Source organism: Ovis canadensis, chromosome 25 (genome assembly GCF_042477335.2).
Source record: "Ovis canadensis isolate MfBH-ARS-UI-01 breed Bighorn chromosome 25, ARS-UI_OviCan_v2, whole genome shotgun sequence".
NCBI classification, from domain to species: Eukaryota; Metazoa; Chordata; class Mammalia; order Artiodactyla; family Bovidae; genus Ovis; species Ovis canadensis.
The window spans coordinates 27831368-27850691 of record NC_091269.1 but is presented as its reverse complement, the minus strand read 5'-3'; the positions used below and the strand labels follow the sequence as shown (position 1 = coordinate 27850691).

General features: G+C 37.5%; 1 protein-coding gene across 1 annotated transcript in view; it reads right to left on the bottom strand.

Annotated features, from left to right (window-relative positions):
• Positions 1 to 19324, bottom strand: part of RYR2 (ryanodine receptor 2) — an 809907-nt gene that overhangs the window by 376723 nt on the left and 413860 nt on the right. The window contains exons 15-16 of the mRNA XM_069571617.1: positions 12083 to 12266; positions 8855 to 8990 (exon numbers count right to left, since the gene is read on the bottom strand). Of these exons, the coding sequence (XP_069427718.1) occupies positions 8855 to 8990; positions 12083 to 12266 (320 nt within the window). The remainder of the gene's footprint in view (positions 1 to 8854; positions 8991 to 12082; positions 12267 to 19324) is intronic.

Sequence of the window (19324 nt, the reverse complement as noted above, 5' to 3'; positions counted from 1 at the left end):
GATGATCACCATAGACCCAGAAAATGGATGTACTTCTAATTAAAAAAAAAAAAAAACTTAACTCTAATAGAATGCCTCTGGCACATTATCCAAGCAAGTGTACATGTGTGTGCATGTGCAGAGTATGTTTTACAGATAAAGTGTGATCTACTATAATTCAGCACGTTAGTCTTGAAGAAATCAGTTAAGGGAGTTTCTAAAGTAATGAAAAAGTATACAGAGAAATGCAAGAACACTCATTGTAACACTGTTTATAATAGCAAAGCTTTGCAAACAGCTTGAATGTGGGCTAAATAAATGATGACACATCCCATCAGTAGGGTAGAATACATCCACTAAAGCCTGATGACAGCTATAGTTACTGCCAAGAAAAGATGCCCACAATATAGAAGTCAGTGGAAACAAATGCTATATAAGGATATGGAGAATATGAGCCCATTTTGGTGTAAGTATATACACAGAATTAAGGAATATTATTTTTTAGAATATTCCTTAGACGGTAAGAGCTGATTTTTTGAGAAAAAGATTCTGGTAGGTGCCTGGGATAGATACAGACCTTGATTGATAAGTGTGGGACTCCCTGGGTCAAAGGGGGAAATTTTCTTATTCTAAAACAGGGGGGAAAGGATAGACCTGGTGGTCCAGTGGTTAAGACTCTGCACTTCCACTTCAGAGAGCAGGGTTTCAATCCCTGGTTGAAGAACCAAGATCCCATGTGCCCCATGTGTGGCCAAAAAATAAGAAATAAAATGGGGGAGGGGAGATGAATGAAGTTAGGAGGAAAATGGCATGCCCTGTGATATGATCCTGCACAGGGACTTTCTGAAGGCACAATAAATTCTGTAAATAAATATATAAATAAATGATTCACAATTGTTCAATAGAATGGAAGTTTATATGAGTGAGGATGTGATAGTCTGCCACTAAGATACTATGTAACCTCAGAGAAACATTAGATAATAAGGAAGAAGCATGAAAGTGGGAGACAGTGTAACCAAATAACCCCCACAAAATGTACAGATATCAAAGGCAAGTCTTAAACCCATCTCAGCTCATGAAGCTGGAACTTGGATCAAGCCAACTAAACCTCAGGGATCAGGCCACAGCTGAAGTCCAATAGCAGGGATTTGCTATTGTTTATGTGTGCACGTGGATGTGTAAAGTGGTTTACATGTGTTTAATGCTATAGTGAAAGTGAAAGTTGCTCAGTCATGTCTGACTCTTTGCGACCCCAGGGAATTCTCCAGGCCAGAATACTGGAGTAGAGTGGGTAGCCTTTCCCTTCCCCAGGGGATCTACCCAACCCAGAGATCAAACCCAGGTCTCCCGCACTGCAGGAGGATTCTTTACCAGCTGAGCCACAAGGGAAGCCCAAAGAACCACTCTCAAGGGCAAAGAACAATGGCAACTTTACAAGGTGCTTCTAAGTGCAGAAACAAGCAAACTCAAGACAAATGTTGTTTCTTCAAAGCAAGACATGCATGCTATACCTTAAAATACTCTGCCATTGTTGGCTAACTGGCCTGAAGGAAAGTTAAAACCTTTCACCCATCAGACTACTCTTCCTCATTTATTTAAGAAATATTAACATAAGTGCATCAGGTGCTATGGTTGGCACTGCAAATATAAGTTTAAATAAAGTGTGAATATAATACAATTGTCTGCAGGTTTTCTTTGAGCACATTTTAAGCTCCTTTAGATTAGACATTCTGTCTTATTATAACCTTAAGTATTCTCTGAAACTTACAATGTATGTTGTCTCTTAAGGAATAAATAGTATTTAGTCTCTTATGGAATAAGATCACTGGTTAAGTACAGTAAAATTTAAATACTATAAGCACACTTTGAACTAAGTTTCATAAAGGACATGCATGTTCAGTGAATTTTTTCTGATGTTGACTAAATCAATAAGAAGTTTACAGAGAAACAACGGAAACAGTGACAGATTTTGGGGGGCTCCAAAATCACTGCAGATGGTGACCGCAGCCACAAAATTAAAAGACACTTGTTCCTTGAAAGAAAACTTATGACCAGCCTGGATAGCATATTCAAAGGCAGAGGCATTACTTTGCCAAAAAAGGTCAGTCTAGTTAAAGCTATGGTTTTTCCAGTAGTTATGTATGGATGTGAGAGTTGGATCATAAAGAAGGCTGAGCACCGAAGAATTGATGCTTTCGAACTGTGGTGTTGGAGAAGACTCTTGAGAGTCCCATGGACTACAAGGAGATCAAACCAATAAATGGTAAAGGAAATCAGTCCTGAATATTTATTGGAAGGACTGATGCTGAAGCTGAAGTTCCAATACTTTGGCCACCTGATATAAGGAGCCAACTCATTAGAAAAGACCTTGATGCTGGAAAAGATTAAAGGCAGGAGGAGAAGGGAATGACATAGGAGGAGATGGTTGGATGACATCACCGACTCAACGGACACGAGTTTGAGCAAGCTCTGGGAGATGGTGAAGAACAGGGAAGCCTGATGTGTTGCAGTCCACGGGGCCACAAAAAGTTGGACATGACTGAACAGCAAAAATCATCAAATCTTTAAACTGTTATTCAATCAGAATATGAAATACAAGTGACACTTGCAGGTATTGAAAGACCATGATTAACAATATTCTGCATTGCTTGTTAGTATCCTCCCCCATGTCCTCATGCTTTTGTATTTTAAACTCTAATTCATAATTTCTCAAAATACAGAATCAGAAAATTACAGATGGATTAAGATTTATAGAGTTCCAAGGAAATGCTCACTTTAAACAACAAAATTCTGTAAGGCAATTATCCTTCAATAAAATATAATAAATTTTTAAAAATTATTCAATAAATACTATCTGCTTTGTATCAAGGACTATTCTAGGTGCTGGAGACACAACAAAAAACCAAACTATATTCCTTCTTGGAATTTACATTCAAAACCTAGAAATTCTATGAGAACAGGCCTTAAACAGCATCGACAAATGGGGAGGAAATAGAACTAGAATCCACAAGGATATTTAAAATGTTCAGGTGCTCTTAAGTCTTGTCAACCATAAACAAACAAACAAAAAACCCATCAGAATGTTGTTGGAGAATTTAAGAGAGTAGTCTGTGAGGGCCCAGAGCAGGCTGCGCCAAAACGTGCCTCCACGGCAGACTGAGTATTTTGAATTAAAGTTATTTAAGAAATGGCCAAAGCAAGACGGACACTCTGATTCTCCCATCTGTCTTCCTAAAAGCAGGAAATAAATCTCTCACAAGAAAAATTCACCTCCATTCCCTGCATGTGGAGGTAGAAGGGCACCCTTATTGCTGGAGATGGGGAATTTGCTATCTTCTCCCCTCTCTCTACCCTGAGGGGTGAGAACAGCAACTTTCTTATATAATTTTAATATTAATTAATTTTAAATCAACTAATTAATTAATAATTAATACTACTAATTAATTAATTGGCTGTGCCAGATCTTTGTTGCAGCACATGGGATCTTCAGTCTTCACTGCGGCATGTGAGATCTTTAGTTGCAGGATGTAGGATTACGTCCCTGACCAGGGATAGACCTCCTGCATTGGAAACATGGAGTCTTAATCACCAGACCACCAGGGAAGTCCCCAGCTTTCCTGTAAAGGAGAAGGAAAAGCTCTTCACACACACACAGCTCACGGTGGAGCCAAGACTTAAAGCCAGACAATTTTGATGCCTGAGTCTATGCTCAGGTCCTGAGCTATGCAGCCCCCAACCCCACAATCTTTTCTTGCTGAAATTCTGTCTAGATAGTTTAGAAGGGCAGGGTCATGGTAGTATATAAGCAAATTAAGAAAACAGCTATCTCACAAGCTTGATTAGATAATGAATTCCCATCAAAATTAATGACTTTCATTTCATAGCCATGAGATCTTTACCAAGTTGGAAAAAAAGGAATATGTCTTGGTAATGAAATGCCTTTTTAGGGTTTCCTGGAGAACAAGATGAGAAAAAACTGTAAATACGATTGTCAGGGTAATATCTGGTATGAGCGTGTCTAAAGCCAATGCCCTTCTTTACTACCCTTAACTGCCTTCCCACAGTGTTTTAGGGAATTTAGGAAAATCTGTGTCCCTAAGATAATGGGAAAATAATCTGGATTTGCAAAAATCTTACCTTGCTCTATCCTTTCTCAGTCTTTAAAGATTCAGAAACTGGAAACTTACACCTTCCTAGAAGAGAAGATGTCTACCCTGTTTGTTTTATACTTTGAATTTTCATAAAATGAGTATTCACAGAGAGTTTGCCAAAGAGCATTTTTAAGACATCTTTAGAAAATTTTCCTGGCCTGCAAGCCTCCTGCAGATTAACTGTGTGGATGCGAGAAAAGATGTATGAAATCATGTCCCAGTGATGCTTTTCAAACTATGAATATCGGTGTCTATAAGATCCCCAGGTCTTACCAGATGGCAAGCTCATAAATTTACTTTTGTTATTCTGTACCTAAAACACATATTAAATATATTCACATCAAATTTTTTAAATCATTATAGATTATCATTCCCTCCATCTCCCTTTTCTCTCCATGCTAAATAAAACTGCTGAAGTAAAAGAAGGAAAAGGTGTATTTTACATATAACTACATGACAGACTCTACTGTCTACCTTTCTGCAAGAATGAGGAGGAGGCTTCATTAAGCTGAAGTTGCTGATGGTTGAACCAAACTTTCTGATAGTAGGGTAAAGAGGGACAACGACATAAATATATTGTTGAACTCAAAGTACTGCTGACAATCTGAGACTTCTCCAGCCAATGTAAAATAAACACTTACATATACATGTCTACCTATTATATGATTATATCAACTTCAGTAAAAACTTTTGGTATCAAATCGTTCTTATGTCAAATAAGATTTTATTCACTATTTTTTTCCTGATCATGAAACCAGTGTTCACTATAATAAAAACAGAAAATGAAGAGTAGTCAAGGGAACAAAAAGTAGTTGAACAAAGTGACAAATCTCATAATTCTATTCACCTGAAACAACCATTACTAAACCATGTGTACACTGAGAAATATTCTATTTATATGCACTGACATAAATATTCTCTTTTAACTCAACTAGAAAGAATAAAGTAACTTTCCTTTCATTATCAATTATCTAGCATTGTACATTTCTGTTAATCTATTTTTTTCAACAATAAAAGTAATACATATAGCACTTCCCTGAGTGATAAAGAGTCTGCCTGCCAGTGCAGGAGACATGGGATCAATTTCTGATCCAGAAGGATCCCACATGACATGGAGCAACTGAGCCCGTGCATCACAACTATTGAGCCTGTGCCCCAAAGCCTGTGTCCCACAGTGGGAGAGGTCGCCACAATGAGAAGGCCTCTCACAGCCAACCAGAGAGTAGCTCCCATTTGCTGCCATCATTTAAAGTTCACGCAGCAGTGGAGAACCAGCACAGCCAAAAACAAATGAATAACACATGTGGACAGATTAATAACATGTTTATTATTACACAGAGACAAGTAAAAGATCTCTCTCCCAAGGAGCAGCTACCGAACAGTTTTCTGGGCATCCTTTCAGAAATATCCACTGTATACAAATGAATGTATCTTACTCTACCTATTTTTAATTGTATGTAATTGGAATCAACTATACATACAGGAAGCAGCTTGCTTTTTTTTCACTTAATATCATATCCTACTTTGCCATACTAAAAAGATCAGCAGTCTAGCCTGTTTCCCACAATTTTTCAAATGGTATACTTATCTCAATTTTCAATGATAACACAGTTTTATACTCTATAGGTATATTATTACTTATATAACCAAGTCCCTGTTGATAGAAAAATTGTTTTCAATTTTATGCTATTTATAAACAATTTTTCAATAGATATCCTTTCCACACTTGTAGAAATATGTCTCTAGACTGTATTTCTTAAAGTGGAAATTCTGAGAGTAAAAGGATATACACGTTTAAAGTTTTGTATATACTGCTGACTGAGGCTTGCTTGGTTTTTTAAATTTTCATCAATTTATACTCCCACCAAGCAGATCCTACTCAACATTTTCCCCAGTGATGGGTAGTACCATTTTGTCTATGCCAATCTAATAAATAAAATATGATCTCTGCTTATTTTAATTTCCATTTCCTTATTTGTCATGTTGAAAATCTGTTATTATTTTATTCATTGTTCTATAAACTATCCATTGATATTAGTTGTCTGTTTTTCTGTTACATGATATTTTCTTATAGATTTATGAAAATTATATTACAGAAACTAAGCCTTTGTCTTTCATATAGACTGCATATTTTATAAAATTCCCACCTGTTTATTTTTAATGATATGATTTATCCTATAAGTTTTCATTCTTATGTAGTCAAATTTATCAGTCTCTTACTAATCACTAACAAAGATTAACAGTAACGTGTAGAGATGGTCAAGGCATTAAATGCAGTGACTACACGGCACTGTGGCTAGCTTTCTATTTACACCATCTGTCTCTCTCTTACTCAACCATAAGATTCATGACAGCAGAGAATATACGCTGCTCACAACTGTACCTCACTTCCCAGATGAGAATGTTTCCCATAGCAGGCATCCAATTAATCTCTGATGAATGAATGAAGCTTCTACTGAAACCCACACCCACTGTATTCCACGTTCCCCCAACAGGACACAGTCTCTGTTACCAAGGATGACCCCTCAGGATACTGTATAAGGAATTAAGAGGCAAGACACTTGGGAAAATATGCAAAAGGGAAAAGGAATATATACATATGTGTGTGTGTGTGTGTGTGTGTATGTATATATTCAGAAGATCCTTCTTAATTATATATATTTATATTTATATTTATATTTATATTTATATATATACACACATGCATAGGAGAAGGCAATGGCACCCCACTCCAGTACTCTTGCCTGGAAAATCCCATGGATGGAGGAGCCTGGTGGGCTGCAGTCCACGGGGTCGCTAAGAGTTGGACACGACTGAGCATCTTCACTTTCACTTTTCACTTTCTTGCATTGGAGAAGGAAATGGCAACCCACTCCAGTATTCTTGCCTGGAGAATCCCAGGGACAGAGGAGCCTAGTGGGCTGCCGTCTATGGGGTCGCACAGAGTCGGACACGACTGAAGTGATTTAGCAGCAGCATATACATGCACGCATATATAGCTTCAGAAAAGCTTCCTTAATTATACACACAGATCGACACACATATCCACACACAGGAGTAGCAGATTAACAAAAACCCTCTCAGGAATAGCAGTGTGAAAATGTTACAGTTAAGAGTGAGTGTGTGTGTGTCTGTGTGTGTACAAATAGAAAGTATATTGAGAATTTATGTCTCTTGTTGCATGAAAAAATCAATTTGAAAGCCACAAAGCATGCATTGCCTGAAATCATTGTACGCTATCTTAGTTACATATGTTGTTATCATGCTATTATTTTCCATTATGATGTGAGTTTTAGGGGGTTCTAGTTATGTCAGTTTTAAGTCCCTTAAATGGATTCAATGTAGCTCCCTTAAATCCTCCCTTAATCAAAAAGGATGCAAAGAATTAAGGAAATAAATGCACATATTTAAGAAATACATACTATATATATGCACATGTAATGTATAACATATATTACAAATAAGTATACATTTACTGAATATCAAATCTCTGATATAAAAAAATTCTAAACAGTCTGAAAGGACAGTGCTGGATTAAAGATAAAGATCTAGGTAGGACTGAGAGACTAGAGATAAAATGACTGAGGTCACAGGGGAACAGGAAGGGACAGACCAGCCATGGGGCTTGAGGATTTCAAGAATGTTCAAATATTCTTCTTATTCTAGAATAAGAAGTTGTATTTCAAGTATCAGAGAGTCAATGAAAATGCTGACTATGTGAGGGCTTCCTGGAGTCTGAAATAAATATCAGTGGAGAGAAGAGGAGGAACTTAGGAATTAACCAGAAACCTACAATACCAGGTTCTCAACATGATCTTGAGGTTTACATCTCAAATATCTACTGAACACCAGCGATGCACCAGACGTGTAGGCTACCAGTGTATGAGATGCGTGATGCTGTGTTCAGAGAATGAGTGAAATAATAGAATATAGCATTTCAACCTAGAGGGAACTACAAAGAAAACTTTGTTTCCTCCATCTTTGATAAAGAAACCAAAAGGAAGGTGTATCTGCAATAATCATGATGCTATGACCTTCTATCAGCTGATCTGGAACTTTCTTGCTATACTCAACAGTTACAAGTAAAGTTTATTTTCTTAGACACATTTAAAAGCAAAAACAACATAAATAAAGAAGTGGAAGAAGAGAGTATTACTATGAGAGAGAAGATGACAACAATAGTATCCAAAATAAGTGAGAGTATATGATAAGAATAATATGTTATGCTAAGCCTGTGACATAAATCACCATGTTAAAGCCATCCAACCACATTATGTCTGTAAAGAGCCAAGAGGAACACAGCATAAACTACTGCAATTTTTGCTGAATGTATGCCAAGAGCACCTAGGAGGTACAAATACAGATCTTCACAAGCTTAAAGGAGATCCCTGACAAGATGGAATGGTGAGAAAATGGGCTCATGTGGGACTAACTTCAGAATCAAAAAGGAAGTATTTAATATGCATCCCTATAGAGTCCCCTCACTCAAAAACTATACCCTAGATGACTCTCCTCTTTTAATCAAAGGTAAATCTACAGCTATGGCCATCTTTCATGCTCAGAAATAGATTTAAATATTAATACTAAACATCATTTACTTTAGTGCAATAATAAAACATGAAAAGCCTCAATTAAGAAGTAAGTTATAAAGCTGCTGTAACTGTTACATGATCACGTTGAATAGACAAACTCAGTTGCCTTGAAAAGCCAATCGTACTTCTTACCCAGCAACTCATACAGAGAATTCAGAATCGATTTCCAAGATTCCCCTGCTTCTCTCCCAGCAACATCAGCGAAGTGTGCAGCACTGCTATACACATGCAGCCTGTCTATACACTCGAGCACAAGGTTGATCATTCCCTGGAAAGGCAGAAAGATAACCATCAGAATGATTCTGCTCACAGGCCAAAAAAAGAAAAGAAAGAAATTGCTAAGTTGATTTTTTTTTAAGTATGGCTTAAAGTAAGTCTGTTAATCATAAAGAACATTGAGATCATTTATTCAAAGAACAGGAAGAAACACACTTGCATGTGAAATAAAATGTTCTTGAAATAATTCAAGTGGTTGTTAAATTCTGAGTGCTATTCTCAAATAGAAACAGAACAATATAAAATGTGTATTTCTTATTGTAATAAATTGCAAGGTTTAATAGTAGGTTGATTAACCACATCAAAAAAGCATTCTACTCTGAGTGAAGAGGTTCAGAGAGTGCCACCCCAAAATAAGCCACTTCAGCATAAGGAATATTGCGGCTGAAGGCCATTGAGAAAAATCAGACATGAATAATTCCTACCCTTCTCCACTTCACGAGGAAAGACAGGAGGATGTCTGAGACAATGCCAGTCTACTATCAGTCCAAAGCCTGTACAGAATAATCTACACATCAAACTAATCATTATTTATCCATTAGTTTCCACCTTATATTTACCTTCTGACAATTTGCTGCTCCCAGAAGCTCAAAATTCCTTTCCTTCATCTTATCACTTCTCTACAAATTAATTGTTGTGTTGTTTTTTTTTTTAATTAGCATGCTACATAAACCTGAGTTCTAACCACTTCTTGTGAGACAGGCTGGGACCTGGGACCCTTTGCCGCAATGCTTGCTTACACCTGGACACACCTCTTCTAGACAACAAAATACAAGGAAACTGTATGGGACTAAAAATAACTGCCTACATGCACAGACAGGACAAATTCTGGACAAAAGATATGAAGAGACCAAAAAACTCAACTGCCACTTTTGAAGAGCCTGAAGCAAAATCAAGGTGCTGCACATCTTCCCGACATGCAATATCCCTTAAGAGGTGGGCAAACCATCTAAGCCAACCCTCCCACCTGACTCCTGGACACAACGCTACCTCGCCCCATGTAAGGAATCAGGTTGTCCCCCTCCTTGATGGCGTGAGCAAGCAAAGGGATCTGCTGCTTGTTCTCCCTTTCCCTGTGCCACAGAAGGGACCCCAATAAAGCCTTGCCTGAATTCCTCGTTTGGCCTCTGATCAGTTTCTACTGATGGGAAGGCCAAGAACTCTGGTTGGTGATATTTGGAGTTACTCATCACTAAGTGCTGAGGAGCCTGGTAGGCTGCAGTCCATGGGGTCGCGAAGAGTCGGATACGACTAAGCGACTTGACTTTCACTTTTCACTTTCATGCATTGGAGAAGGAAATGGCAACCCACTCCAGCGTTCTTGCCTGGAGAATCCCAGGGACGGGGGAGCCTGGTGGGCTGCGGTCTATGGGATCGCACAGAGTTGGACACGACTGAAGCGACTTAGCAGCAGCAGCAGCATTACTAAGTACTTCCATGTACACACACAGTGCATACATTAGTAATTTTCTATTTGTTCTTCACTTGTACATCTATCTTTTGTTGGTACAACCTGCAGGGCCCCAACCAATGAAGTTGAACAGAAGAAAATGATTTTTTTCCTCCCCTCTATAAGCATAAGAGGAGATCCTTACTCTTAGGAGAGAAATAATCACAACCACCACCACCACCACCATCATCACTTTTTTATAGTAAACTATTGAAGATGTACTAAATACAGGAAAGCTCATGGAAAGATATTTAAGGCAAATCAAAAATTCATTCTAGAAACTTTGTAAGAAGTTATCTACATTTCAAATTATACTTTTATTATTATTTCTAGATCAAGATTGTCAAAATGAGGCAAAGCACATGAATGGAAAAGCTATAAGGAGTTGGCAAACTAACTTACTTCACACAAAGAATTTAAGAGGCAATATGGCCCTAAGAACACTTCTAGGTTCCCATCCAGAGTGTGTTATATGAGAAACTGAAAAAAAAAAAAACCACTAATCCAAATCAATATTTTAAATTTTCACATCTCAGTATTTCATTCTAGTTCTTCTAGATATAAAATAAGTGTGGTATGCCCAGCAGTTTGGCATGTACAAAAATAAATAATCCCAGGCAACTATTCCATGTTGCTATTATATGTTTATTTGACATTTCCTGTGCTTTCTTGCCATTATGGTCTCTAAGTGGTTTATTTCTTTTGTACACAGTGAAAAAAATTCTCAAAAATTAGTGATCAGTTTCAATGGCTTTTGACGGAAAATTAGGAAACAGTTTTAAAACTAGAAGAATATAGACCTAGGGACTATGGGAACTCAGTAATGTCCACTAATCTTTTTTTTTTTTCTTAGTTACTTTTACTCAGAAAAATGCACTAATCCACATAGTCCATTAGTACAGGGAAAACTGAGAAGACAGGGAACAGAGGCTGATCTGGCCTGATCTGCCAGCTCAACTCTGACACCCTCCCACTGAAATCCTTAAATACTAGTTCTAACATTAGCATTAGGACCATTAGATACATCACATGGTCCTTTTGTTCCTTGCCTATAAATTATGGCTTAGCAGTGGAACTTCCATAAAATATAATCATATATAGCATCTGAACACATACAAAAAAGAAAAAGAGGGATTGCTCTGTCTGAGCAGGGAGCATAGAGCTGGCCTCCCCAGGTGGCCCTCTCCCAGACAGCTTCCATCCCCAGTACAAAGCTCCAGTGAGTCCTGAGGCATTTCCGAGGAGCCCCAATGAACATGCTGAACAGTGTGAAAACCCCCATGCTTTCCAAAGTCTGTGTTCATTTAGACACGTTGAGAGTCTCTTTTCATATGATGACCATAAAGCAAACTATAGCACAACAATGACCAGAGTGAAGGCTGAGCAGGCAGTGAAATTAAAATGCCTTTTGCCAGAGGAGCGAAGAGGGGCATCTTTTAAAATTAATACTTATTGAGAGAGAAATAAAAGCCATTGCAGCATTCCTCCAAGGCCTGATCCTCTTCTTCCCTTGTACAGTAGCACATCTGTTCATATGTACCTCAATATGCAGATCGTCAAACAGATAGAGAAGGTCCCCACCAAGAATTGTTTCCCCAAGACGACGGCAGAAATGTGTGTTGGTAGAAACTCACCTCTTCCTGGAAGAGATTCTGCCTATTCTTCAGAGCTCGTAATCTGTTCTGCTTATCTTCATGCTCTAAATGCTCATCTGGTGGGTGGAAGTAGCCAATAAGGTCCTGCAGACTCAGACTTACAGACTCTATAGGTAAGTCCACTGTGGAAGCCTTCACCTTTTTGCTGAGAGCATCAAGGCCCCTAAAATAAATAACAAATATTTCTCCATATCAGTGAACCACAATTTTATTACTTTTTAATCTGTAGATGATTGAAGCTTTACTTTCTCTCCCTATATGCCTGTAAAAGGAACAGTAAGAAAGGCCTTGTACTCTGCTTAGTTACTGTCATGTCTGATTCTTTTGAGACCCCATGGACTGTAGCCTGCCAGGCTCCTCTGTCCATGGAATTCTTCACCAAGAATACTGGAATGGGTTGTCATGTCCACCTCCATGGTATCTTTCCAACCCAGGAATCAAACCCAGGTCTCCCACATTGCAGGTGGATTCTTTACCATCTGAGCTACCAGGAAAGCCCTAGAAAGGCCCTAGTTTTTCTCAAACAAAAATAATGAATATTTTTAAATTAGAAATGTTATATTCTATCAAGTATATACAATGCTATGTTAAAGGCACCAGTATCAAGAAAAACTCATCCAGAAGAAAATCTAAAGGATCTGGAGAACTGAGACCTACAAAACCATAGTCTAAATAATCAGAAACCAGTCGATTTTCATTTTAAAGCACAACATACTTTAAGTATTGAGATGCAATTTCCCAGGTTTCTAATTCTGAAATTTACTTATTTTTGGCATAGGTACTATTTACTGTTATCCCATCACTAATACTCACTGTCATCCTGCCTAATTTCTGCCAATTTAAAATTTATCCCCACAATAAAAAATTAGAAAAGTCACTCAATCAGAAAACAAAATATTAACATGCTTTTCCATTGTCTGAAAGAGATGTATTTTAAAAGTAGGATAAGAAACAGCATCAAGTTGTATTTTCTAGACTTTGAAAAAAATATGACTGCAATTTAAATGTGATAATTTGCTGTGCTTTGAGACGCTGAATTTAAAACTCATAGCTGTGTATCTTAAAAGAATTTTAAACAATAGTGTTTGTAAATAAAGAGTATTTCAAAATAAAATGCTTAGTAAAACAATACCCAACAGGTAGCATAAAGAATGGGAGAGTGTCTATACTATAGTTGATATAGCAATATTCGTATTGGTCATGACAAAACTTGATACCTAAAAATATTACACTTCCTTCCCTGCCCTCTGCATTAGCAAAACTGTAAGACAATATTTTATTTCAAGGAAATATGTCTTTTGAGTTATCTGACTGTACTGCAATTTATATTTAAAAAAAAAATTGTTGGTTGGTCACTAAGTCATGTCTGACTCCTAGTGACCTCACAGACTATAGTACGCCTGGCTCCTCTGTCCTCCACTATCTCCCAAAGTGAAAGTGTTAGTCACTAAGTCATGTCCAGTTGTTTGCAATCCCATGGACTATAGCCTACAAGGCTCCTCTGACCATAGGAGGCTATAGGCAAGAATATACTGTGGTGGGTAGCCATTTCCGTCTCCATGGGATCTTCTGACCCAGGATTTCGACCTGGGTCTCCTACATTGGCAGGCAGATTCTTGACCCTCTAAGCCACCCAGAATTACCACTATCTTCCATGGTTTGCTCAAATTCATGTCCATTTAGTCAGTGATGGTATATAACCATCTTATCCTCTGCCTCCCCTTTTTCCTTTTTGCCTTCAATTTTTCAATCATTAGGGTCTTTGCCAATGATTCAGCTCTTCACATTAGGCAGCCTAAGTATTAAAGCTTCAGCTTTACCTTCAATACTTCCAATAAATATTTAGGGTTGATTTCTTTTTGCAATGACTGGTTTGATCTCCTAGGAGTAAAAGGGACTCTCAAGAGTCTTCTCCAGCATCACAGTTTGAAAGCATCAATTCTTTGGCACTCATCCTTCACAATCCAACTCTCACATCCTTACATGACTACTGCAAAAACCATAGCTATGACTATATGGACATTTGTGGGCAAAGTGATGCCTCTGTCCAAGTTTATCATTGCTTTCCTTCCAAGAAGCAAATGTCACAGCTACAGTCACCGTCCACTGTGATTTTGGAGCCCCCCAAAATAAAATATGTCACCACTGTAACTTTTTCCCCTTCTATTTTCCATGAAGTCATGGGACCAGATGTCTGATCTTAAGTTTTTTGAATGCTGAGTTTCAAGCCAGCTTTTTCACTCTCCTCTTTCACCCTCATCAAGGGGCTCTTTGTCCCTCTTCACTTTCTGCCATTAAAGTGGTATCATCTGCATATCTGAGGTTGTTGCTATTTCTCCCATCAGTCTTGAGTCCTGCTTGTGATTCATCCAGTCCAGCATTTCGCATGATGTACTCTGCATATAAATTAAATAAGCAAGGTAACAACATACAGCTTTGTTGTACTGTTTTCTCAGTTTTGAACCAGTCAGTAGTTCATGTCCACTTCTAACTGTTGTATCTTGACCCATATATAGGTTTCTCAGAAGACAGGAAAGGTGGGGTCTGATACTCATATCTTTAAGAATTTTCCAGTTTTTTGTGATTTACACAGTCAAAGGCTTTAACGACGTCAATGAAGCCGAAGTAGATGTTTTTCTGGAATTCCCTTGCTTTCTCAGTGATACAACAAATGTTGGCAATTTGATCTCTGGTTCCTCTGCCTATTTGAAACTCAGTTTGTACATCTGGAAGTTCTCAGTTCACGTACTGCTAAAGACTTGCTTGAAGGATTTTGAGTATAATCTAGCTAACATGTGAAATGAATGCAATCGTATGGTAGTTTGAACATTTGGCATTACTTTTCTTTGGGAATGGAATTAAAAGTGACCTTTTCCAATCCTGTGGCCACTGCTGTTTTCCAAATTTGCTGACATGTTGAATGCAGCACTTTAATAGCATCATCCTTTAGGATTTTAAATAGCTCATCTAGAATTTCATCACCTGCACTAGCTTTGGTAGTAGCAATGCTTCCTAAGGCCCACTTGACTTCACAATCCAGGATGTCTGGCTCTAATTGAGTGACCACACCAGCGTGGTTTTCTGGGTCATTAAGATCTTTGTATAGTTCTTCTGTATATTTTTTCCAATTCTTCTTAACCTCTTCTGCTTCTGTTAGCTCCTTACCATTATTGTCCTTTATTGTGCCCATCCTTGCATGAAATATTCCCTTGATAGTCTTTCCCATTGTATTGTTTTCCTGTTTCTTTGTTCTGTTCACTTAAGAAGGACTTCTTATCTCTTCTTGCTATCCTCTGGAACTCTGCATTAAAATGGGTATATCTTTCCTTTTCTTACTTCTCTTTTGCTTCTCTTCATTGCTCAGCTATTTGTGAAGCCTCCTCAGACAACCACTTTGCCTTCTTGGGTTTCTTTTTCCTTGAGATGATTTTGGTCACTGCCTCCTGTACAAGGTTAAGAACCCCTGTTCACAGTTCTTCAGACACTCTGTCTACCAGATCTAATCCCTTGAGTCTGTCCATCACCTCCACTGTATAATCATGAGGGATTTGATTTAGGTCATACCTGAATGGCCCAGTAGTTTTCCCTACTTTTCTTCAATTTAACCCTGAATTTTGTAATAAGGAGCATCTTTGTAACCAAAGATGGAGAAGCTCTATACAGTCAGTAAAAACAAGATCTGGAACTGACTATGATTCAGATCATGAGCTTAAAAAAAGAAAAAAGAAAAGAAAAAAATGTTTCAAATTAAAAATTTGAACTTATGATGCTCAAAAACATAATTTTAAATATATCGTTATTTACTCTAAATATTACTAATAATTTTGGAATATTTGACTTAAACCTTGTAAACAGATGAAATAGTTAAACTGCATGACTATCCTAAAGTTTCTATCTGAACTTCCAAATCAGATACATCAATGAAATTCATCTATTACCTTGTCTTGTTATCTCTGTAAGTTCTTTCTACACTAAAAAAAGCAACAGAAATGACTTGGCAGGAGAAAATTTTTTCTTCCTTTTTAAAATGAACACTTATATACAATGAAATATTGCTGTTTTAAACATTTTAACCCACCAATTCTAGCTGAATGATAAATATAACAAAGTCAAATTTAAATCTCATCTACAAATGTAAATAAAATTCAAAAATAACTCAAATATAATATCTACATTTTCAAACTTAAAGGGAAATAATAGTAAATGTCAGTTTTTAGATTATTAGGTTGAATATATCTGCTACAAAAAATGTAATCATTTAATTGCTTTCTAGGAGAAACTTGTCAGAAAATGCTGTCCAAGACTCTTAAAATTGTTTATCATGCATAGTTTTGGAACTTCTATCCAATATAAGGACGTTTTTCATCTTAATTTATCAAGGACAAAGGAATGAAAAAACAACAACAACAACAACAACTAGGGGAAACCAAAGGTGGTAGAATCACATTATGTCAAAACAAAAATCAAAGTTTATGAATTCTGTCCCTACATTTCATAACTTGAAGATTAAACCATATTACAAACAGATTTATCCCTTGTCCCATTTACTTCAAGAATACATTTACTAATATATACCTACGGGGAATTAATACACTTAAAAAAAAATAGTCCAGAAGAATAAAATACATTCCCCTATCAGTTCAGTTCAGTCGCTCAGTCGTGTCCGACTCTTTGCAACCCCATGAATCGCAGCACGCCAGGCCTTCCTGTCCATCACCGACTCCAGGAGTTCACTCAGATTCGTGTCCATTGAGTCCGTGATGCCATCCAGCCATCTCATCCTCTGTCATCCCCTTCTTCTCATAGAAACAAATGCAAACACCCACCCTCACACACACTCCACGACCACTACCTTAACCTTGGTGACAGAGACCAGAATGATCACAGAAAATAAACTACATTAGAAAAACACAAATGTATAAACACAAAATAGATTTGACTTTCACTCTATGAAATAAAAAAGGTCTGAGTTTACATATTTTAAATAAGGCTTTTAATAGTATATGAATCTATATTAATAAAATGAATATCTAAAAAATTACCTTGAAAAATATCTGAATATTGTACAGATATTGAGGATTTTTAGTGATTTTATAAATGTGATAGAAGGATCAAATTATGTTACTTAACATACCCTTTACAATTTCTATAATCATGTAAAATTTTTCAGTTTCTAAGGGATATTAAAGAAGCCATATTAAATTATATCAGGCTACATTAAAGCTATATAAATTCAGGAATTCAAATAATTCAGTAATATTAACAAGCACATAAATAAATCTCTATATATAGATATACATATATAGACATGATGAACAATATAACCAGCAGGTAAGTATTCCAGAAAGAAGAGGGAAAAAACCTAAATTAAATTTTAATTTTTTTAAAAAAATGAATACACAACTAAGGTTAGGTCATGTATGGATGTGAGAGCTGGACTGTGAAGAAGGCTGAGCACCGAAGAATTGATGCTTTTGAACTGTGGTGTTGGAGAAGACTCCTGAGAGTCCCTTGGACTGCAAGGAGATCCAACCGGTCCATTCTGAAGGAGATCAGCCCTGGGATTTCTTTGGAAGGAATGATGCTAAAGCTGAAACTCCAGTACTTTGGCCACCTCGTGCGAAGAGTTGACTCATTGGAAAAGACTCTGATGCTGGGAGGGATTGGGGGCAGAAGGAAAAGGGGACGACCCAGGATGAGATGGCTGGATGGCATCACTGATTCAATGGACGCGAGTCTGAGTGAACTCCGGGAGTTGGTGATGGACAGGGAGGCCTGGCGTGCTGCGATTTATGGGGGTCGCAAAAAGTCGGACACAACTGAGCAACTTTACTGAACTGAACTGAAGTGTAAAAAAAAGGGAAACAGACTCATTATGTTCATCCATGGCACCCGTTACATGATCACAGTAGAGAGAGAGATTTCAAAGGAGATGCTGGGTAACTCAGGAAAAGACAGTAGCTTAGTGATAGGCTTGAGGTGAGAAATCAAGAAGAGAATAAATATAAATACAGAAGTAGAAAAGATTAGACTACATTTGCCAGAGGAAACATGGAATCTCATCCTGAAGTAAGAATTACATGTGTCAACTTGTGAATTACTTTTGGACAAGATAAAGTGAACAGGGACAGCATTTACTCTCTTCTGAAACAATTCCTCCCTCCCTCCACCCCCCAAAAAATACCAGACAAAATATTTGGGGAAGAACACATTTCAAGACACTGAACATCAAGATACAAAGGATAGATAGGGTAACAACCAAGGTGAGCTGTACAATTGTTCCAGTTTGCCTTAGAAGAATTTCTAAGCTATGATGTAGGTAGGTAAGGGAACCCAAGTGAGGCACAGAAGACTCACTGAGTTGAGGAGACATTGCTGAGAGTCGGGAATACCTAGGGTGCTAGAGTTTGCAGGACACAGAGAGGAGATAGCTTTACAAGAGTGGACTCTAGAGGACTAAAGAGGATCCCTTTCAAACACTCAGCAGACTACTGATCAACATGTACACATGAGAAAACTGCCTTCAGCAGGGAACAGACCCCCCCGAAATGATTAGAGGGGACAGTAGTCAACCCTTACACAGGTTCTGAAGTCAACCTCCTTCCATCAGCCAGACTAGAAGTCCTCATAACTCATGGGGCACCAAGTTGAGGATACAGATAGGCTTGCTTCAGTAGCAGAGACTAACTAGCCCTAGATTCAACCCTGCTCTGCTCCCACCCCCAAAACTCAAAAAGCACATTCCAGAAGAATCAAAGTTGACTGAGTAACTTAACTGGCTCCCAGAAAAATCTCAAAAACATTGACAGGAAGACAAAAATATACAGTATCCAACAAATTTACAATGTCTGACAACTAAACAAAAATGACCAGATATATGAAGCATAAAAGATAATCATAAGTAAAAAGAAAAATCAACAAACCAAAAAAACTCAGCTGACAATATTATACCCAGGGGGGAAAAAAATCACTTAAAATGAAGGTAAAATAAGAACATTTCAGAAATAAGTACAGTGGCCAAAAGTGCTCATCTCCAACTGACCTGCACCATAAGAAATGTAAAAAGAAGAACTTTGAGACTAAAGATAAACTACCGAAAGGAAATGCAAATCCTCAATAAAATAATGAAGACAAAAACAACTGAAATGGTAACTCTGGGCACAAAATGTTTAGTGTTTTTTGTGTATTTAAATCTCTTTAAAAAATATAACCTTAAATGAA